At 39.2% G+C, this 24,101-nt stretch overlaps 1 protein-coding gene and 1 long non-coding RNA gene across 3 annotated transcripts in view; one reads left to right on the forward strand and one right to left on the reverse strand.

Moving 5' to 3' along the window:
* The window catches only part of MAN1A1 (mannosidase alpha class 1A member 1), a 144,775-nt gene extending 133,026 nt beyond the window's left edge, over positions 1–11,749 (forward strand). For both annotated transcript variants that reach the window (XM_419762.8, XM_040698627.2), the window contains exons 11-12: positions 6,901–7,016; positions 8,243–11,749. In XM_419762.8, the coding sequence (XP_419762.6) occupies positions 6,901–7,016; positions 8,243–8,369 (243 nt within the window). In that variant the 3' untranslated portion in view covers positions 8,370–11,749. The remainder of the gene's footprint in view (positions 1–6,900; positions 7,017–8,242) is intronic.
* The window catches only part of LOC121110283, a 47,587-nt gene continuing 27,976 nt past the window's right edge, over positions 4,491–24,101 (reverse strand). The window contains exons 4-5 of the long non-coding RNA XR_005859103.2: positions 21,535–21,634; positions 4,491–6,571 (exon numbers count right to left, since the gene is read on the reverse strand). This is a non-coding gene — a long non-coding RNA (uncharacterized LOC121110283). The remainder of the gene's footprint in view (positions 6,572–21,534; positions 21,635–24,101) is intronic.

A 24,101-nucleotide genomic window follows, 5' to 3' on the forward strand; every position in this document is an offset into this window, starting at 1 on the left:
GTATCACACTCACAGGCTCTCATCCTGACGGGGGATTTAAACCACCCAGATATCTGCTGGGAAAACAATACAGTGAGCTGTAAGTGATCCAGAATACTCCTGGAGTTTATCAATGATAACTTTTGGGTTAAGGTATTACACAGACCCACCAGAGGTGAAGTTTTCCAGACCTGCTGCTCACCAACACAGAAAAGATCACAAAAGAGTTTAAGATCGGAGGCAGCTTGGGCTGCAGTCACCATGTCCTGGTCCAGTTCATGATCACAAGGAATGTGGACGTGGCAAAGAGTAGGGTCAGGACCCTGAACTTGAAAAGATTGAACTTCAGGCTGTTTAAGAAATTGTTAGAAGTGATCTCCTGGGAAACTGTCCTTAGGGACAAAGGAATAGAACAGAGCTGGCAGCACTTTGAGGATGGCTTTCTGAGAGCACAAGAGCTCTCCATTGTCCAGGATTAGAAATCAGGCAGATGAGGCAGGAAATCAGCATGACTGAGCAAGGACCTGACGGTCTGGCTGAGAGAAAAGAAGATGAAAAGTATAAGCAGTGGAAGCAGGTATGAGTGGCCTGGGAAGAATATATGGATGCTGTCCAGATGTACGGGGATGGGATTGGGAAAGCCAAGGTGCAGATGGAATTGAACTTGGTGAGGGACGTAAAAAACAACGAGAAGGGATTCTTTAGATACATTGGGCAGAAAAGACAGGCAAAGGAGAGAGAGTGCACCCCATATGAGAAATGGGAAGTGAGAGCTGGCCTCCTCAGACATGGAGAAGGCTGAGGTACTTAAGGAGTTCTTTGCCTTGTTCTTCATGGCTGGTCAGGCTTCTCATGCTTTTTGTATTCCTGAATCTTTAAGCAGAGGTCAGGGAGGCAAAATCCCAAAATCTTGGAGCAAGTCCCAGATCACTTCATGAGCCTGAATGTGTACAAGTCTATGGAGCCAGATGACATGTGTCCCAGGGTTCTGAAGGAACTGGCTGATGCAGTTACCAAGACACTCTAACATCTTTGAAACATCATGGCTGTTAGGCAAAGTCCGCTGATGACTGGAAAAAAGGAAAACACTCCTGTATTGAAGAAGGGGAGAAAGGAGGACCCAGGGAACTACAGGCTGATGAGCCTCACATCTGTGCCTGGGAACAGATCCTCCTGAAAGACATGAGGGAGCCAGCACTGCTTCATGAAGGACAGATAGTGCCTGACCTATCTGGTGGCCTTCTGTGAGGGAGTAATGGCATTGGTGGACAAAGGAAAGGCAACTGAAGTCATCTACCTGGACTTCTGCAATGCCTTTGACATGCCATATCCTTATCTCAGAAATGGAAAGATATGGATTTGATTAGATGGATTAAAAATTGGTTGGATGGTTGTAGCAAGAGGGTTGTTGTCAACAGCTCTGTGTCAAAGTGGAGGCCGATCAGAAGTGGTGTCTCCCAGGGGTGTGTTTTGGGACTGGTGTTTTTCAACATTTTTACCAGTGACATAGACAGTGGGATTGAGTGCACCCTTGGCAAGATTTCTGATGACACCAAGCTGGGTAGTGCAGATGGCACAACAGAAGGAAGGGACACCATCCAGAGGGAATTGGACATACTGGAAAAGTGAGCACATGTGAATCTAATGAGGTTCAACAAGGCCAAGTGCAAAGTGTCGCACTTGGGTTGAAGCAATCCCAGATACAGGCAGTCCCATGGGGAAAGATCTGGGGGTCCTAGAGGATGAAAAGCTGAACATGAGCAAGCATTCTGCTCTTGCAGCTCGGAAAGCCAACAGTATCCTGGGTTGCATCAAAAGATGGGTGGACAGCAGGGAGAGGGAAGTGACTGTCCCCCTCTGCTCTGCCCTTATGAGGCCCCATCTGGAGTCCTGTGTCCCTGTCTGGGGCCTCCAACATAAGAAGGATGCGGAGCTGTTGAACCGGGTCCAGAAAAGGGCCATAAAGATGATCAGTGGGCTGAAGCACCTCTCCTATGAAGAATGGTTGAGGTAGTTGGGCTTATTTAGCTTAGAGAAGAGAAGGCTCCAGGGAGACCTTATTGCTGCCCTCCAGTACTTGAAGGGAGCTTACAAGCAGGAAGGGAACCAACTTTTTTCGCAGTCTGACAGTGATAGGACAAGGGGGAATGGCTTTAAACCAATAGAGGATAGATTTTGGTTAGATGTTTGGAAGAAATTTTTTACTTAGAGGGTGGAAAAGCACTGGAACAGGTTGCCCAGAGAAGCTGTGGATGCCCCATCTCTGGAGGCATTCAAGGCCAGGTTGGATGGGATCCTGGGCAGCCTGATCTGGTGGTTGGCAACCCTGCCCATGACAGGGGGGATGGAACTAGATGATCTTTGAGGTCCCCTCCAACCTAAGACATTCTATGATATGAGATAATCATTTCCCTTATTTCAGTGGTTAATCAATCTTACTGTTGGACATGAATACCATTGGATTTACCTTGTTTTGTCCTCCAGGCATGGGCTTATATTACACTTCTAGAGTTCACGTATTTTCTCCTCACATTGATGTTGTGCTTCTTAAAGTATCTGCCTATCACTCTTTGTCTGAGATTCTTAGGTGGACTGAGACCTTATGAGAAGATTAAGTAGGCTAAAGAATATTAATTTTGTGGCTCTGTATTCTAAAGAAAAACACAAAAAAGCAAAACTCTCTGCAGTGTTTTGTTATCAATGACCCCTCAGTCCTTTGCAGAGCTATTGCCTTCCGGGATTTTAAAACCATCCTGTTTGTCAGTTTGTCCAACACATCTTGTTTCTAGGAATGTATGATTGTAACTCTTGGGAATGGCCTTCTACTAGTCATAGAAGCTTGCTCTACAGTCAGGGAAGAATACACTGACTTGTTGCACAATTATCTGTCCCTGTGACACCCTACTAGAGAGCTATTACTGTATTACAATTCCATGTACCTGGCTGCAGCGTGACATCTGCAGCTACCTGGCTCCCTATACAGCAACAAAAAGCTGTAATGGTACTCCATATTCACTCTCTGAGATACTGAATGAATCTGAAATTTGTGCAAAAAGAGCATTTCAATTTTGGTTATTAGATACTCTTGAGGAATGAAATTCATGATAAAATCTGCTTTCCGTAGTGGAACTATACTAATTTCCAACTCTTTATTTCTTGCATAGTCTGTGCAATTCTATATCTGTAGTAAATGCTATATTTAGCAAGGTAGGGTGTAGTTATTTAGGACAATGTGTTTACTATCTTCAGGTGTTGGCTGTATATGTCTTTAAATGATATGTTGCTGAGTTACTGATTTATTTATTTATTGCAAAAGTCTTTACTGTAGAGTGCTGTTCCCATACTTCCTTCTTTTCTAACACCATCCGTACGCATATGTTTTCCTACTGGACTCTTCCCAGACAGATTATAATTGAAATATTTAAAATCACTGTTTATGAAAGTCATCCCACTAGGCTTCAGCAATGCCAAGTGTATAATGTTCCTTCTCCAGATGATTTTCCTGACTCATTGTTGCTGCCCACACTGTTAATATTGTTATAAACAATTAAAATGTTTTCCTTATTATTCTTTACCCTGGTTCAGTTTGTTTGTGTTTATTTCAAGTTTGTATACTTATTTACCTACTTATTACTGTCTCTATGTTCCTTGTTTAACATTCTTGTGGCTACTTTAGTCTAGCTTTAAAGTAATGGCTTAGAGCCCATCTGCGGCAGATGCAGCTGGTCCCTTTCTGTACAGGCCCATCTTCCATTGTCTTAATGTGCAGCTGTATGTTTCACAAAAACAGATCTTGCAACTTCACAGAAGCTATACAGTCAGCTGTAGGTTTCAAATATTTTCTTTCTTTCTCCTTTGATGTTTCTAGCTCATACAGCTCCACTTGATGCTGCTTTTTTTTTCGTTCCAGCATGTGCCATGATAGTTTACCACAACTACTTCACATGTCCATAGAATCACCAAGGTTAGAAGTGACCTCCAAGATCATCCAGTCCAACCATCCACCTACCACCAATATTTCCCCACTAAGCCATATCCCTTAGTATAGCATCTAAATGTTTCTTGAACACCTCCAGTTCTGCTCACTCTTACTCTTAATTCTTGCACCAGAGAACACATCACTCCATCCTTGTGCTCTCTGGGAGTTCCCTACCCACTGAATGAGAGTTCTAGTTATCAGCACTGTTTTCATTAAGAGAAAGCAGAGACTGGAGAAAAAAAAAGGAGGGGGAGGGAGGGGAGGGTAGTAACAATCAGTTTATTTGCTGTAGTCTGAAAATGCTGAGTTTTAGGTAGTTCATGTCCATTTTCAACTTATGACACTGACAATAGTAATTCATGTTTGTTTTCTAGTATTAATGTAGTAAGAGGCTAAACCTGTGCGGTGGTCATGAACTGTTAAACTCTCCAACACAGAACACATCTATTATTTCATTCTCTAACTTGTATAGTCTGAAAAAAAACCCACTCTTGTCTCTCCTGGGTTTTCTGGGGGGGGGGGGGGTGGTTCTTGTTTTTGTTGGTTTTTTTTTCGCTCTGGAGGCTTGCTTTCCTGCCTCACTTTGTCCAAGATCATTCTGTATGTACTTCCGTTTCTGGAGAAAATGCAATGACGACCAACAGCAAAATCCACTTCTAGTGAGTCAGAAAGATTTTATCAGCTTAGCTCATGAATGTCTCCCTTTCTGCATTATAATTATGGCACATATTTTGAATTCATAGCACTTCCTTTGTTTTTTTTCTTTCTGACACTTTGAGACTGACAGCTGGATTTCACTTTATTTATGTTTTCCATTACTAACATAACTGTTCTTAGCCACTCTCATTTTCCAAGGTCTACTAATTTAAAATGTGTTAAGTCAATTTTCCTCACCTACCACTGCTCCACGGTGACAATGAACATCAGTGTGTTCTGAAATGGAAGGCACAGGCACAAAAGGACATTCTTGCCAGATAAAGAGTGGTTACAACAAACGTATTTTTTATGGTACTAACACCAGATGTTAACATTTTGTTCCTTTAGTGTAGTGCAAAGTAGTGTTTAGGGGTAAGATGATCCACATTTCCACAAAGCAGATACCATCAAAGGGCTAAAATGGTGCAAGTTAATCTCTTCATTTTTGTCACAGCAGTGTATTCAGTTGTGTATATGGTATCTCTCTACAATTAACTCTGGTGATCCTCATGAGGAAAGTTCTAACTACATGTTAGAGCATATAAACCCCAAAAAAGCAACTTGTTTTATTTTGCTTCACCCGGATTAGAATGCAGATGTTTCCTTGAATACTAGCTTTATCCTTCAAGTTCTCCTTCTGCTGTGCCTCAGAAAACATAATCTTGTGTTTGACATTGAAAATCCAGGCACAGATTCAGCATTTTAAATTCATTGCAGGTTCAAGTAGATGAGAGAAAAGGAATACCAGCCAGGGGAAATTACTTGTTTAAACTTAAGTATATTTGTCACTTAGTAAAACTGTCTGGGAAAATTAAAGAACCTAAACACACACAAGAGAAGACAAATAGGCCTGTTATATTTTAAAGGATCTCTTCTGGAGAAAAATGTCTTTTAAATGTACAATAGGCAGCTTACTCTCCGGTGAAAGCTATAGAGAGCCTGATGTGCAAGCTAAATATATGCAGATTGCTAACCATACCTCCAGCATCAAGGAAATATAGGATATCTACTCACAGCAAGACACAGATCTTGAGCAGCTTTTAGAGCAGGTGGAGGTGATAGATTCCTCAGTAATCATTAGTGACTTTTAGTCCCATCTTTCATCAGAAAACACTTATTCTGCCTGCTTACTTGTTTTCAGACATATCTTCTGCCTTTTCATTAGATTCTGCTATATGTGGTTTGAAATACAGAAGTTTCAGAAAGAAAATCTATACATCTCATAGTCACCTCAGTGATATTCGTAATAACTTCAGAAATGGAGGAAATAGTTGTCTAATGAGATTAGAGGTTTTCATCTCCTTCTCAGGGTTTTGATGAAGCTCCAGGTATTTCCACTTGAATGTTGTTGCACTTGTGCCTATTTCCACAGTGAGCACTATGTTATAGAGGAGGGTGGTCCTGAGTAGACATAGTCAGCCATCATGCTTACTGTCATTTTCCTTTTGAGAAATTATTTAGAGCTAAAGACCATTTTCTGGATTTGTTTTTGAATAATGAGTTGTTAAATTAAATCATTGTAGGTTCTCTCCAGAATATTTACATTAAATCTAGTCAGATAGCATTCTGTCTAACAAGAAACAAAGGTGTTTTTTTTTTTTTTCAGAAAGGTTTTCAAACAAAAATAGGACCTAATGCAGAAAGAAATACAATCACAGCCCAAAATCAGATGTTTCTCTATCAAAAATGAAATAATTGAAAAAGAAAAACCAAAAAATCCTCAACAACTTACACAGGAAATGGACAGTTGACTTCCGCTTTCCAACTAAGGAAAAGAAAGGCAAAGAAAAGACTGATCTTAATCATAGCATTCAATTCAATCACATTAAGTTGTAAGCATTAAAATATGACCAGGGAAGGTGTCTGTGACAGGATCTCTGGAGGCTGTACAGACAAGCCGATGACAGAGAAGGTACCCTATCAAAAATAGAAAAAAGAAAATAATGAATAGAACATATATCTTTACACTGATACACCAGTATGCATTTCCCTCTGAAAACTGGTTTGTGTTCACTTCTTTGATGAATTTATCATTTTGATTCTCTTCTTAAATGTAAAACTACATGTGTATTTTTAAAGAGATTTCTATCTGAAGCTCTATCTAGTTTTTAGCTCTTTATCAAATTTAAATTGTCAGAAATTCATGGTAGTTACAGAGTTATCAATCAAACAATCAAAACATGACAGATTATTCATATTATTAAACATCTTGTCTTTTTTTCTTTTTTTTTCCCTCCCATCTTTAGGCACTGGAAAAACACTGCAGAGTAGATGGTGGCTATTCTGGCATTAGAGATGTTTATAGTAATCATGAAAGCCATGATGATGTGCAGCAAAGTTTCTTCCTTTCGGAGACACTCAAGTAAGTTAAGAAAGTTGCTTTCATCAATATCAAGTAGTTCTATCAATCATCTTTACAGATAAGTATTTATCATTAGTACCCTTGACATTCATGTAACAAAATCTGACAGAAATAGTAGAGCTTTTCTTAGGTGAAAGGAAGCCAAATTGCCTTTTTTTTTTTTCTCTTTGATATCAGTAAAGTAAATTCTATGACTTTTGAAAATTATCCTTACTTCTCTTAAAGACACTTCATAGTGTTTGGTGAGAAATTACATCTACAAGCATTGATAGGTTCTAGTTACATATGCCAACACTAGGGAAACAAATTGAGAACACAGAGGACTTATCAGGTATATATCATGTACTTTACATTTTAAATCTGCAGACTGAGGGGAAAAAAAAGCAAAGTTGCATGGTAAGCTCACGCATCCTGTTGAGAGGAAAAAAACAAAAGTCTTTATTTTTATACCACTGTCTCCAAAGTCATTAATGAAGTGCATGAAGTTTTATTTAGATAATCTCCAGAGCTTTCTTTCAACCCCTATGATTCTGTGAAAAGCCTTCACAGAAGGATAGTGATTCAGAATAAATTTCCATTTATTAAGGAGAGTTTCACCCATAAGATATCTTTAGTAATCATGTTAGAGAAGCTACTACCATGTACCATTATACTAAATAAATAATGGTTTTTTTTTTATTTTTATTTACTGCTGGCTTTAATAGATCCTATCTCAATAAATGGCTATCCCATCTCTTGGTTCTAGTGCTAGGACTTAGCTTTTATTCTTCAAAATTCCTAGGGCAGATGTTTCTCTCAGAAGTAATATATGATTGGACCATAGTATTTTCATTACTTCATCTTGATAAATTGAACGTTCAGGAGGAAAATATATATACGTAATGGTTATATACAATCAAAATAGTATGTAATAACATTACAAAGAATGAAGTGGAAGTGAAATAAAGTAGTATTTAATCTTGATAGCCCAAACACTTTTCCTCAGTCAGAATAGAGGAGCTGGGCTGTTGGTCTCCACTTGTTATTGCCCTTGATTCCAACCTGAGTTGAGTAGCCCCAAAGTTTTGTGCTAACCCTTATTATGCTAGGACTTAATACTTTCTCTTTTGTGAGTGGTTTCCGTTGGTAGGTTCACCTACAGAAATCAGGTATTCATGTTTTCTTGAAAACGATTGCTGTTTCACTTCCTTGATACAGTCACATTTCCTGATTTTTTTTCTTGACAGATACTTATATTTGCTATTTTCCGATGATGATCTTCTTCCATTTGAGCACTGGGTCTTCAACACAGAGGCTCATCCCTTCCCAATTCTTCGCAAAGAGGATGGGAGTAAAGAAGAAAAAGAAAAATAGATCGAGTTTTAACTTGCTTCATTCCTTATGTTTCTTTCCAGGACTTGGGCGTGTGATTTTATTTTAAATCCTTGAGTTAAATTTTTAAATCAAGTGTTTTGCAGTCTGTTTTCTTTAACAGTAAATATTTATGAATGGACCCAAACTCATAAAACTTCAGTCATCAACTGAACCACTTTTTAGACGAGAAATACAGCATCTGTCCAGATTTTGTTAGTCTGCAGTGTAATCTTGGCCAAAAAGAGCAGAGGGTCTGCATGTTACTTGTTTCCTGTTATACTTTTAATTTGACTGCAAAATTTTTTCTCCTCCATGAGGAGATGTCTGCTTTAAGCTGTAATATTTTGCCATGTTGCAAAAAGCCATATTGAATTAAGTATATAAAGAGCTTTTTTCTTTTTCTTTTTGTTCTATGTTAATTTGTTTTGTGTGTCATCCAAGAAAACTATTGTGACTGTGACAGCCTCTTCTTATGCGGGTCTATCATTACTTGGTAAAGTATCTGATGTATTTCATTGTCAATGAAGTCTACATAGGAATATTTTCATCTCATGCAGACACAACTCTGAAACTGCAGTATATGTTGGAGTTAGTCTCAACTAGTTTTATGAGTTTAGCACATTAGTTAGCACACTAGTTTTTCAGGTTTTTATTAGAATATTACTGTAGAGTAAATAGTTTCTTCCCTTTTCTAAGTGGAGTTATCCTGATGCCTTTAGTCAGGCCAATATGGAGTAAAATAAGATAATCATTTCTTAGGAGGAGTCTTGCCACCTTTTGTTTTTAATCCAGTAGCTTTCATTTGGTTAGATGGTAAAAAGACAAAATAAAACTACTCAATGAATTTATCCTTGAAGTTGAGCTGAGAATTATACCAGAGACAATTTGGTTTTCTGCGACTTTCTCAAGCACTTAGAGTGGTTCAAACTCAACGCTAGTCTTCGTACTTTATTGTCGCAAAGCAATTTAATGTATCTTTATGAATAAAATCAGATATTCAGATGCCTTGAAGAAAACTCGTCTCCTTCAGAGAGGAAATTATCCAGCATAGAACTAAAACTTCCTGAAAGCACCTACTCTGGCTTCTGTAAGTGACAGAAATGCAGTATGTTGTAAAATAGTCCATAGATTAGAAGCTTAGTTTACTAAGAGAGGTAACAGTTTTGCCAAAAATGTTTTACTTTGTGGTATCACCAAAGGGAAAAGAATCAGGCACAATTAATTCCTTCTTTTACTTAAATGTAGCTTGGAGTGTCTTACATTGTTTTTAAGTCTACAAATGGTTTCACTCAGTGAAAGAATGAATTTTATACATTTTGAGTAGGCTACAACAACTGGCTTCCCATTCTGAGAAAGTGCATTATGAACTGATTTGACTGCAACAAAACAAATGGTTCTGATCAGTTATCTATTTTAAACCTTGTAAGCTGTCTATCTCACATATCCAGGGTAGCTAATCAGAGCTGAGGAAACGTGTTTGTTTAGGCATTACAGAGTACATTTTACTACTTTTTTCTATACTGATAGAGGTCTGCCGTATAGGCTTTACTTATGTGGAAGCCAAAAGCAAAGATAATATTACGTTTTTATATATACAGGAGGCTGACCCATAAACTTTACCCTCTGGAGTGTTTAAGACAGCACTGCCTATCTGGTTGCACTGCAGACAGAGAAGACAGAGTCTGCCGTGTGAGCTGCCAAATACATTTCTGCAGGGGGCAAAGCAAGAGTATCTCCAGTGGCACTGATTCTTCTTTCAAAGGCCTGGCAGAGCTGTGCAGTCATACATGGAAGTTAACAGAAGGACTCTACTGAGCCTCTGTGACCCAGAGCAGGGAGAATGAATATAAATATATATACAGATGCCTAATATAAAGCCTGCTTGGATGGAATCAAAAAGTTGGCTTGAGATTTTTTGCTCTTGTGCAAAAGTATTATATTTTTAAGTATGGATTCTCTCATGTCACAGTAACAGCATGAGAATAAGTGAAGAAGGAATCCTTGGCCCTCCTCTGTTGAAAAGCGGAATTTCTGCTTATGTTGATGATCTGGAATTTGTAGCTGTGAATTACTGGAGTATTTCACTGTATTTCTTCAGAAACAGTTTTTATAAGGGAGCTTTTTTTCCCCCAGTTACAACAGAGAAATGATAGCTATCTCTCTACATACACAATTATCTTCCTTCTTAAAAAAGATTATACTTTTGTCTTATTTATCTTTACTAGGTAACCTGCTGCTGCCTCCCACATGATAGCGCACGTGCTGCTATAGGCCTCATATCAGTTAAATAACTTCAATAACTCAGACAAAAGCAGTCTTTGAGAAATGTGTTTTGTAAGCCTATTTTTACATGTTTTTCTTAACCACGGTATGCTTCCCCTCAGATGTGTCCAGTGATCTTGTGTTTATTTAATAAGCTTCAGAGAAACAATGTAGAGCCTGATAAGCTCTTCTTGTTTCAAAAAGCAGGCAAACACAAAACTGTTGTATGCATTGGGTCCTATGTGCTTGAATACATGTCATGACTGTTTACTTGTAATACAGACATTCAGTATGAATATTTTTTAGTTTGATAGTTACAATGATTTGAAAGAGCACAAATTTGATGTGACTGGTATTGGTATTCAGGTTGTATGTACAAACTGCACTATACTGTACTTTTTGTAAACAAATGTAAGTAGACGAGAAGATTGTACAACGTGTAGATCTGCCAACTGTAAGAAAACTTTTCATAAACTGAGAATATATTGATTTTATTTTTATTTTTTTTTAATAACCCCAGGACACCAAAGCTAGCATAATCATTTTGAAACAGTCACTACTTACCAGTGGTTGTTAGATTGCTGAGATAACATTCATTTTATTTCCCATTCACTTATCTAGCTGTGTGAAAGTGGCTAGCAATGGTTGCTTTGTGTCCCCACTCATTCATAAGAGCAAAAGAAATTGCATTATGGAAGGGTATAATCTTTGCATAAACACACTTGCCTATCCTCTTTCCATTTCTTTGTAGCAAAATAGCGCATTTAAATCTGCATATGTTAAGTCCTAAGAAATAAATCATTTTAAAAGGCAACCATACTGTTTCATGGAAAAAAAAAAATTGTTCTGATCATTTGTGAAATATGTACTGCATATTTGTTGATTGTACACAGATTTTTGCAACGTCCTATGGCTCACTGTTTCTATGGTGACTTCATCATACATATTTTCCATTTCTGAGACATTTAAACTGGTTTTGATTTGTACATATTCCATTTAGTCGTCTCATCTTTATATAAATCCTGAAATTATGGAATACATAATAGATCAAGATGCTTAATTTTTAAGAAATTATATTTGTAAAAATTTCTCTATTGTGAATAAAGTCTTTTAATATATCTGTTCAACTGGTTCTAATTTTTCCTAAGTGCACTGCGGAAGTAACTACAGTAACCTGCTGCATAGCTTGGTTTGGCTGCTGTACTCATAAATTTTTGTCAGCAGATTGGTTACACACCAATTAGTACTGTGTATTTATTTAGTTACTTTTGTTAATATTCAATTTTAGTCAGCTCATAGAATCACTACCACAAAAATCAACTGCTAGAATTCATAGAAATTTGTTCTCCCAAATGTATTTTGCTAGAAATTAAGCTTACCAATGAAAGTAGGAAGCTTGGAAGTCAGGCAGCAAGCAAAGCAAAGTGAAGGTCAGTCACTGAAATTCACATTGCAAAGCGCCATTTAGAAAAAAGCACTTGGGTTGAGATGACAAGTCTGTCAAAGAGCCCAGTGCTACACGACATGTAATGAAATACTGTTGTAAGCCCATGCTCCACAGGAGAGAGGAATAGTTGTCATAAGATCTGTAACTACACTTTATGTCAGAAGGCTGTGCCATTAACATCTATGATCTAAACCTTGAAATAACAGCCACGCCTCATAGATAAGCTTGTTTTCTCTGACTAGTAGAAATCGTCATCAAAAGATGATAGTAAAATAAACTGCGTGATTTCACAGAACAGTCTCAGAAGCATCTATTTTTAACTAAAAACTTACTCATCACACCTGTGCAAGTAATTTTTCAGGGTAGCTATTTGATCTAGTGTTTCATTTTTCCAGCACAGCTGTGCGTGTACAGCTGTAGAGCACAATCTTCGTGGTGGTCAGAGAGCAGCCCCTGCCTGTAGCTGGCTTCAGGGTCACATAAAATGCTGCTTGACAAACAATTTAAACACAAACTACTGCAGCACATGAGATGTAAATACAAGTCTGGGTTTGACTTTTGACTCTTACGTGCAGTTTGGTCTCCTGCTTGAGCAGTAATTGGATGTTTTATGTAGTTTCTTTTCTGTCAAAGGAAAGGAATTAGGACTGAGTTGACTGTTAGTCAAGATGAATAGAATTTACACCACTGTCTACGTTGCCCTATGGCTTTGCTGTAGTATTAGAGTAACCCGGCACTCATCAGAGGCCATCTGCAATGGAAACAAAGAGCTCCTTCAGCTAATCTGCCTTAATCATAGGATTTGCCTGTCCTGGTTTATCTCAAACACAGGAAGAAAGTGTCAAAAAGCAGGCTGCCAAGCCCAGGGAACAGTCCCCGAGCCTGAGAGTTCATGTATGTCTTTGAAGAGAAAGCACAAAACAGGTTTTTTGCTTCCTCTTGGCTTCATGCATTTTCATGTGTGCAAAGTGGTGGCTGCCACATGTGATACAGCTGCAGAACAAGTCTAACTAAGAGACCAGCATGCTGTTAGCATTCAACCATACTCAAAAAGCCAGTGCTTTGCCTCATTGTTCAGGTATCAGTTCCACTGTCTGCATCAGCTCTTACTCATCCTCTGATTAAAGTCAATGTAGATCAACCTTCCCTTTGGAAGCCCTTCTCTGAAACTCATACACTTTCCAAACTTTCTGTGCTCACCTCATGGTGGATTTGTGGTAGGTTCTTTACGTTTCAGTTTCCACACTGATATTTTACAGGACACTCTCATTACTGACATTTTGTCCTCTCACTTCAGTTATGCATTGCCTTCACACTATCATTCAGCATAGCACAGAGCTACTATTAGTCTTTACTACCTAACAGTACAAAAATATAAATACATCATCAACATGATTTAATTATACTATTACATTCTGACCATTAAATTATCTATCAAGGAGTATAACCCTAGGGCACAGGGATTTGCTGGTGCTGTAGAAGCTCTGAGAGACACACATGACAGAAGAGCCCAACATTATTTGTTACGTAATCCATGTGAAATATTTAAAGAGTTTTGGTGCTGTAAATTAGTGATCCTACAATAAGTTAGACAAAGTACAGTGGGTGAATAGTGAGCTGATGGGCCAGACTCAAAGGGTTATAGTAAATGGAACTACATCAAGCTGGCAGCCAGTCACCAGTGGGGTTCCGTGGGGCTCTGTTTTAAGGCCACTTCTCTACAATGTTTTCATCAACAGTTTAGATGCAGGGCTCGGTCATAGAATCATAGAATATCTGGAGTTGGAAGGGACCCACAAGGATCATAGAGCTGGAGTCCTAGCTCCGCACAGAACTACTCAAGATTCAAACCCAGTGTCTGAGACTGATGTCCAAACACTTGAATTCCAGTAGCTTGGGGTTGTATGTATACCCAGGGTTGCACCCTCCCAGGAGAAGAATCCAACACTTGCTCTCATTCAACTTCTTACAATTGGTGATTACCCAGCCCTCTAACTTGTCAAGATCTCCTGTGAGGCCTCTCTGCCTCAAGACAGTAAACATCTTATCTCAGTTCCTACAAGTTAGTGCATCTTCTTCCTATCATTTTAAATTACTCATCTTACAAAAGGATCTGAAAGACCTGATATCAGCCTTTCAGTATCTTTAGAGGGGCTACCAGAAGGAAGGGGACAGGCTCTTCAGCAAGATCTGTTGTGACAGAACAAAGGGAGATGATTTCAAACTAAAAGAGGAGAGATTTAGATTGGATATAAGAAAAAAGAAGTTTATTACAGTAAGGGCAGTGAAGCACTGAAACAGGTTTCCCAGAGAGGTGGTGGATAACCCACCCCTGAAGACATTCAAGGTCACGGCTGCACAGCCACACTGGGCAGGGCTCTGAGAAACCTCATCTAGCTGTAGGTGTCCCTGTTTATTGCAGGGGAGCTGGACTAGATTACCTGTAAGAGCCCCTTCCAACTCAAACAGCTCTGTGATTCTACGAAAAGAAATAATAAAAATAGATGAATACCCTTTCTTTTATTGTCCAATTGTGTGGTAAAAATTCCGTGAAAATTTTTTGCTACATGTTGCATATGAGAACCCTGAGCTTTGTCCCATTCCTTCTACTTGCAATTTAAAATATTACAGCAGCCTATTTCAAAAGTATATTGCAAAGAACTGCAGAGCAGCGGGGACGAAGTAAAAGGAGGAGCAGAACTATGCCCAAAGCTGTATATACAAGGATTTTCATTTCCATTTGAATGTGTTTTGGCTCCATTGTTTAATAAATAAACTGCATGCATTTTATGTTACTTTAAATATTAAGCTACAGTTCCATGGTACCTAAGTAAGCAGAAACAGCACTAGCTACAGAAACATATTTTGCATGAACAATTCCAGTCACCACAGTTTATATAACACTGCTCAACCTACAGCTACACAAGGGTTTTGGAACGTCCCAGAGATACCACCCAGAGATGGCAAGGTCAGCAACAGCAAATTAACGCTGCAACACTCCATAGCCATCCTGGGTAGGAGCTGACAAACATCAGATCACTGGAGCCTAAGGAATGCAAAACATACTGACTGAAAATGTCACAAAAGGAATTTATTATCCAGACACGTTTAGTGTGCTGATTCCTGGAAAGGGAGAAGAGGCTCAACCAGCAAGCTCAAGTGACTCAGAGCTCTTTCTTGGTGGTTCAGTAACCAGGGACCTATTCCCTCATGTTCTGCCTGTGTAAGGAAGAGTTTGCTGCCAGCAGGCATGGCTGCCTGTCCCTGTGTCACTGGTGTCCCCTGGCCTCCCTGCTCTCAACCCCTCACCTGTAACCCAGCTGACTCCAATGGCACAACCTTTTGTCCTGGAACCACGTAGCAAGGAGGCTGTGACCACTTTGGAGCCACCACTGGTGAATTTGAAGCATTTACTTTCAGCCGGGACAATTTCTTCAGAGTGACTGGTATTATGCTATATTTTATGTCTAGGTGAAAAACAGCAGTGATAACACACCAATGTTTATAGCTGCTGCTAAGCAGTGTCATACAGACCCAAGGCCATTTGTAGCAAAGGGCCAAGGATCTGGGAGGGAATATAATTAGGACAGCTGACTTAAACTGGCCAAAGGGATATTCCATATCATATGACATCAAGCAGAAAGAGTTTTGAAGCGGAGATTCATCTGGCTCTTTTGCTGCTCAGGAGGCTAGCTGGGCACTGGTTAGCAGGTGGTGAGCAATTGTTTGTGCACCACTTGTTAAATACATACATATGTACAGACACATATATACACACAGTCATAACTACTATCCTTTTCCTTCTCTATACCTTAGTAAATAGTTTTATCTCAACCCACAGGTTCTACTTTTTTTAATCCCAGACTGTCTCCCCAGTATCACTGGGAATGGGGAGAGTGAGCAAATGATTGGGCGGTGCTTAGCCACCCGCTGCGTTAAACTGCAACAGGCACCTTCTGTTCAAGGAAGGGCTTCTGCTCAGTCTGAAGAGAACTGAAACTTACTGAAACATACGGTACAAATCGTAAAGAAATGTCCCCTACTCACTGCTGCTATATGTGAAACTGAGGGCACAGCTAGCTCAGGGAGTAGATTTGCTAGCTGTAAGAACCTATAGCTCCTTGGCAATGCGCTATTTTCAATGTAACTTTTTGTTATAAATGTTTTTTTTTTTTTTTTTTTTTTTTTTTTGTAACCAACACTGTCATCTTTTGACCAGAAAATCCATCCAAACAACCAAAGGCTTGGGTGCTTGTGTGGGCAGTGAAAGATGTAGGTCAAATGTCAGTAAAAGTTGTAAAATGCCTCCCCATGTCCTCCCCTGTGGACCTCTCTGTCCCAGCTGTGGTCCCTACTTACATGTTGTCTGAGTAGGGCCCAGTGACAAGATCAAGGTGTCCAGGAGTCTCAGCTGCCACAAAGCCAGAAGCCACACACAGCACTTTCATTTAGCATTAGTACTCTCATTTAGCAGGAAATTGCCAAGAAGTAGCTTCAAACATGCATTTTCCACTGCCTTCACAGTGGAAAACCAACTCTGACCACCATGATCCATCTGACTGGGAGCCACAGGACAGCACACACTGACCAGAAGCAAGCAAAAGCCAAGCACAACTTGCACAAAACCAACCCTCTGCTCATGCAGCCCAGGAACCTGGGCTCAGTGACTTGGGTCTTGTGCAACCAATACCAGAACAGAAAGAAAGGAGGAGAATTAGCAGGCTGAGAGCACAGGAACTTCAAAGAAAAATGCTAGAAAAACCTGCAAGTCTCTTAAGAAAACTTATTTCCTTTTTTCTCATAAAGCACCTTTCGACCATAAGTGTCATTGCAAGAATACAAACAGATAGAAAACTAATTAAAATACAACTTTATGGTCCAATGGGACAGAGACAGGAAAAAGTGAGTTTATCATCTTATTGATCACCTCTCTCCTGACACCCACAGATGCAAATAAGGGGGAGAAGATAAGACAGGACCTACATAATGAGCAATTACTCATCAGGCTTCCCCAAGGTCTCTGAGCCAGGAAGGATATGAGCAGTCCAGTTTCTGCAATGGCCCTTGACTACTGTGGTAAAATTTCCATTGCAATACTCAGTTCTTGAGTGAAGCCAGGTGGTGTTGCAACCACGTCTAAAGATCTGAAAAACTATATTAGGTTAAAGGAAATTGAGGCTACAGAGGAAAAAATAACTTGGCATTCCTGTTTCACATTTATCTCTGAATAAGCAGCAAAGTACTCCACAGTTTTTTCTTAGATCAGAAATTGCATACATTTGTCCAGTAAAATGCTGCTGTCCACACATTACTTTAATTCAAAAATTGAATGCTTCTCAATAAAGAAGAAAAATGACGCAGACTCTGTTAATGTTTTATACTACATTTATAGATGTAAGTATCCACCTCTGCAGCAAGATTTGACAGACTTTAACATAGAGCCTCAGCATATAATTCTCATTACCTTCTGTACAAAGGCAAAAGGAGGAGGAGAAACAACCTCACACTGAAGTGACTGGATATTTTCTAACAGTAGAGTTAATTGGTTGTTCATGATCACAAGTTGTTTGGGGCAGTCTCCTCTCTTTATACATACACTATCATCATGGTGGGCTAACTGGAAATTTTCTTGCATCAATGAGCATTTTTCTCTCTTAAAGTAACTTATACAGGAGGAAAAACAGCTCAATTTAAGTCAACAGCCAAACTCCCATTTATGTGTACTTCGGTGAAGTCAATTTTTCACCCTGAGAAAACATTTCATACAATTTTACATGGAAATTTATGAAGCAGATATAGCCTAGGGAGTACTGTGAAAAGAAAGCATAGATGCCTTGTCTTTTCTTTTTATTAATATCCTATGGATGATCTATTTTTAAAATGCAGTTATTTTAAAAGATAAACACTGGATTTATTCACTCTCAGTAAACCATACATTTTTTTATAATTCAGAACTGTGTTGTATCAGGTGAAAAAAAATCAGTGACTTCAATTCAACTGATATTTGGCTTCTTTAGTTGAAGTGTGCACGTCTTCATATGAACGGCTTCAACAAAATTTGGAGCTTCATTTACTCTATCACTCTCAAATATTTTCATCCGTCACAACATCTCCGGCTCTTCCAAACTCTCTCAGCACTGGCTGCTAGCATCTATCAAGTATAATCTCCACCTTTCATAATTTCCATACAAAATCCTGCAGCCTCTTTCTATTTCTCAGTAGAGATTTAACGGCCAGGAATAATACTGAACTCCCATTTTGTGAGAATCCATTAATTTTATAAAATATACTGCAGAACATTTACATGCACACCATAAATATTATATATTAAAATAAAACTACACTTGTCAGATAAGAGACCCTTTTGAGACGCATTATTAATAACCACCATTTATACTCTATAATGCCATGAGTGTGGAACAAGTTATGCGGATGTATTCTCTTCCTGAAATGTTTTTTACTATAGAAGATACAATAAATTTAAGTCACTGGTCAATTTCTCAAACAAGATAAAGGCATAAGGAGATCAGTGGTGAAAAGATTAAGGCAAAATGAGTTGCAGAAAGCACTGTGTTGGAGAAGAGACAACAACATAAACTTCCATTTGCAGAAACCACAAAGTAGGGTAAGGACAACAGAATCATTTGGGTTGGAAAAGTCCCCTGAGGTCGTCAAGTGTAACAGTTAACCTAGCACTGCCAAGTCTACCAGTAAATCATATCCCTAAGCAACACATCTATGTTTTTTAAATACACCCAGGGATAGTGATTCAACTATTTCAGCCTGTTCCAATGTTTCACAATCCTCCCTGTAAAGAAATCTTTCCTAATATCCAACTGAAACCTTGTGCAACCTGAGGTCATTTCGTCTTGTCCTGTCAGTCGTCGCATGGGAGAAGAGACTGATCCTACCTCACTACAACCTCCTTTCAGGTAGTTGCAGAGAGAAATAAGGTCTCACTTGAGCTTCCTTTTCTCTAGGCTAAATAATCCCAGTTCCTTCAGTTACTCCTCATAGAACTTGTTTCTCTAGATACTTCACCAGTTTCATTACCCTTCTTTGAGTCATCATCAAGCAGACCAAGAACTGAACTGCAGTGGAAACTGCACTAACACTTCAGAGATTCCTCCTCCTCGGGGTCTGAGACACGCAGCAAGGGCAAGATCCTAGCGCTCACCACAAGATAGAAGTCAACCATTGAAGACACAACCAGATAGTTACAGCAAGAAAAAATATGTATATATCATTACTCTGATATAAGCCAGCATTTATAGGCTGCCTCCTGTCCCCTCATTGTGCCACAGTTCACCTCCTGCTCTACAGCATCATCATGGGTTCGGTGCTTTCCCACAGTACCTGTGGGCGCTGTTAGTTGTGAAAGAATTTGCCTGCCTGCAAAAGCTGAGAATATTCTTGCATGGCTTTCTTTCACTAGCTTATTAAAATGCATTTTATATTACATTCAATTTTTGTCTTACTCTATGTTAAAACAGCAGAAGAAACAAACCCCATGAGTTAGTAATTCCTCTCCTCCCCTCCACCCCCCTGCTCTAGAGACAGTGTTCATGGGACTCATGAAACACCTCTCAGGAGTCCTTACTCATCTCCCTAGCTCTCTGCTGAGCCGCAGTGACTCCACAGCCTGCTCTAACCCCTTGCTGCCCCCTTTTGCTGTTAAGTACATAGCGACAGACTTTTTTGAAGTAAACATCTTAGAGACAGATGCACACAGACCTTTTAAATGTTGGGATAGACAGGTATATCCTCCAGCTCGCATGGCTTTCTTTCCTGCCCAGACCAGCTTCTGAGCATTTGTACAGTTAGCTGGGCTTGAAAAGACTTTTCAAATCCCAGTGGTATCGCACAACCCAGCCTGCAAAGTGATCGGATTAGTGCTGGTCCAGAGTGATCACTGCCGATTTCAGCGAGTCCCAGGCCAAAGCTGGCTGTCATGCTTAGCAGTGAACCAAAACTGTCGTAAACTACATTACTTACAGATTTGCAGCACGATGAACAGATTAAAAGCAGAGATGCAGAAGGGTGCTATCGGCACAGCAACATCTTCTGAGTAATTCAGGGGAACATTTTAAAGAGACACGAGTCATCTCACTGTCTCCAGCTACCAGAAATAATGTGTTAATTATCTAAGAAAGCACAGCTTAGTGCTCATCACTGCTACTCAGGGAAACCAAGAACACCTCCAAAATGAAAACAGAACCATATAATTAAATTAATTAATGATAACGTAAGATTTAGCAACCTCATTTTAGATTATTATAAGCAGTCTTCAAACAGACCAAGAGTAACATCTATTTGTGAGCCAAAATAGAAATGGATCAGTCTTATGTTCAGCATTCTTAAGAGAGTGAAAATGCTGAAAGCTACATTCTTAAGCAGAAAACAGGTAATTCTGTGATTTAAACTGTTCAACACCACTACACAAACATTACCTGCACTGTGGAACCACTGAATTTTTGATAGTACAGATTTTTATGAAGCATACACTCCTGACACTCCTAAGAACAAAGGCTATGTCAGCACCCATCCAGTTTAACCTCAAACCTCTTCTTCTCTCTTTCTGCCTCACCTTCAAAATTAACACAAAAAATAAAATAAAATAAAATAAAAAATAAAAACCAGCCACAACAAAACCCTTTGCCTTTTTCCTTCATAGTGGGAAACAAAATGCTCCAGACAATTTATGAAAAACCCTTTGCTCATTTCACTCATTTTTTGTAACCACCTCCTTCTCGCCAAGTCTCTCCCAGTTCAGGCCATCGATAGCCCTACACGTTGAGCCACTGGCCAGCCAGCACTACAGTGGCCCTGATCATCATTTAGCTCAGGGATTTTCCCCAGCACTCTCACTGGTAAGAAGGGGAATTTCTTCATGAAGTTTTATTCAGTCTCTCTTTGCTTTGTGACTTGTTCTTTTTTCCTGCTTGATTGGTTGTTTATTTATTTATTTATTTATTTATTTATTTGGGGGGGTGGGAGGGGGTGGGTTGGAAAAAATATCCTCCCAGGCACACTTCATGTGTGCCCTCAGTCCTGCTTATTTGTCCAAGCAGCTACCTTAGAGGATCTTGTACTTCATCTGAGCCTCATCATGCCTAGTCATGCAGGCCCTAATCTTTTTATCTAACTATTATATATCCTTAAAACCAAGGGATATTTGCTTTTCCTTCAGGATTACTTTCAAGACTGTTTTCCGCTCTCACTGTGCCCAGGACAGATCTGAAGGCTGAAAAACACTTACAGAGCAAATATATCAGCCACAGGAGCAGAAAAGAGAGAGGGAAACTCTTATTAAAACACAGCAATAGACAAGCACCACACTGAGTCCTATTTTCTCATGCTCACATTGTGAAGAACAAAACCCTCTAGGAACTCACCAAAAATTAGACCTGTATTTACAAAAGGGAGCACTTACACCAGGCACACAAAATGACTCACCCAGGTTATGCAGGCAGGCAGACAATCCCCCTCAGCACAGCTGCCAATTCTTAGCTCTCTGCTGCTTTCCAGCCGCTAAACAATATTCTTTCTCCCACTCCTGTGTAAGACATGAGCCAATTTTACTTTTACGAGACTAAATTACCTCTATTCATCTCTTGTCATGGTAAATGAGTTACTAGTGAACTCTCATTTCTCAAAATTTTATTCACAAAGTCTTGTCTTTATAATTCCATTTACCTGCATGTGAAGAAATACATGCTGTTTATACAAGCGTGAATAAATCAGGTGTGATTTCCTTTGCATTAAGTTGCTGTTTCTTTCACTGCAGGCAAAGAGATAAGCATAAGTAGTGGTAGAAGAAAGAAATTAATTTCAGAAGTGTAGAGGTTATGGCTAATATTTCTTAAACAGGAATAAAAAAGAAGCATCGTCGGTTTCAGCAGGCAGACTCGAAGAGATTTCATCATGAAGTAACAGGTACAGCACATCTCTCACCACATGGGGGCAGGCTCGGGATCCTCCTGCATTCTCCCTTTGCCCCCACCCACATACTCTGAAAGAAGCAGCAAAATTGTAAAGCCAAACAGACCACTCTACAAGCAGTTGTGTGTAATCAAGAGTCTGCAACGTGAGATTGCAAGAATAACATTAAATAAATTAAAAGGTGAAAACAAAACAAAACAAAAAAGCTGAAGAGATAAAAGGAGGTATTTGTGTTTGTCTTTCACTCTTTAAATGCATCCAACACCACTGCAACATTTCACACCCATCTTTGCCACTGAGACATGGCAGCACCGAGACCATGGTCTGACAATGCTTCTGGAAAATCAGGATGACTTTTTACCTGTAATTAATTTCTAAAATTCCATTTAGTCATCCTGTGTTCGTTTATCCCTTTCCAAGGGTTTTCTAAACCCTGAGGAAGATTTTGGCGAAGTTTTTTCCCAACTATGGAACACTCGAGTTTCAATGACAATTACATGACTAAGTACTTAAAAATACATAGATACAAAAAGGAGACACTATTTATAGATAGCCTTAAACCCACAGTGTGCCAGCTCCTTTTCCCAGCCAGCCAGAGGGTCAATTAATTCCATTAAGGATCTACAATTTAGGGAAATAAAAATGAAACCTCAATATATATATATGTATAACTTTTGGCTACAGAAACAATGGCATGGCCACATTTTCCAGGTCACCAGAAAAAGGGGAAAAAAGAAAGTTTATCTTCAGACAAAGGTAATAAGATAGGAAAACAAAATTATTGTGTATACATATATATCTATTTGTGAGAACCAGGTAAAGAAAATAAATCTTTAATATCTTCTTCTCCTTCACACTAAGCAGAAATAAGAGAAGTGCCTGTAATTGAGTTTTATTTTGGGGCAGAGAGAAGAGGAAGACTAGGATCTTTTACTAAAAAATAAGTCCACTTCAGTTCCACTGATCTTAAATTCCCAAGTTTTTAATTAAAACATGGATCAAAGTAACAATGAATGCCAGCTGGGAAAACTGCATTTATCTGAAAACAGAGAGCAACCAGTCCAGAGATTTCCAAACCTCTCACGTTCAGGAGCCCCATGAGGGATGGAGGGAGCAGCACAGACCTGCTCAGCCAGCTGGGCTGTCAAGTGGCTTTTATTTCCCTATGCAAAAGGAGTTGAGCAGACAGATGATGAGAAGATGAGGGGAGGAGGGCAGACATCAGAGGAAACAGATTCATAAGAATAATTTAATTTAGAACATAAAATTAATCCAACAAAATAGAGGAACAGATGCGAAGGGAGTTGAAACTCCATCTTGGATCATATCCCCTTTACTTTACTATACTCAGAATCTGAATGTGATCTTATTTATTCATAATATTTAAACCATATTAATTAAGCAATAAGATACTCCAGACAGCTTATTGTTAGGATTATTTACATAATGTGTGTGCTAAATGGGGAGGAGGAGAAATTAGTGCCTTCATCCTAAGAGGTGACTAAACGCCAGAGGAAACAATTTCTGGCTTCCTCTTGTTGCTGGAACACTTACCATAGACAGTTTTTCAAAGAACTTTGCTAATTAAGAAATGTACTCATATGAACAAATATTTGATTATCTCAGTGTTGCTGTTATCTCCCCAGTGAAGCTGAGAAAGCCAAGGCAAACAAAGGAATAAGGAGATCTGCGATATTTTTCCAGCTCTAACCTCACTAAGTAGGTTAAGTCTGTCATCTGCTTTAACTACAGGATGACTACTGTAGCTATGACTAGTGAATACAAATCTGGATCAACTCTCTGGGGAGTCTGCCAGTGAATACACTGCCTTTCCAAGTGGAAGAGGTGCCATTCTCTGCTCTGCCATGGTGCATGACATTGGGCAGATTACTGCAGATCTTAAGGACCTTGTTTTGGCCTCCATGGCAGCAGAATCAAGATCTCATTGGTAGCCTTGCCAGGCTGCTAGCTTCTGCAGTCCAAGCTTGTTCATTATTACACAGCTACGGTCTACAGGATTTAGATGAATTTTGCATGTAATTTCTATTTGTCAGATTTGTTTGTACTTAAAAGCAGAAAGA

Source organism: Gallus gallus, chromosome 3 (genome assembly GCF_016699485.2).
Source record: "Gallus gallus isolate bGalGal1 chromosome 3, bGalGal1.mat.broiler.GRCg7b, whole genome shotgun sequence".
Lineage (NCBI taxonomy): Eukaryota > Metazoa > Chordata > Aves > Galliformes > Phasianidae > Gallus > Gallus gallus.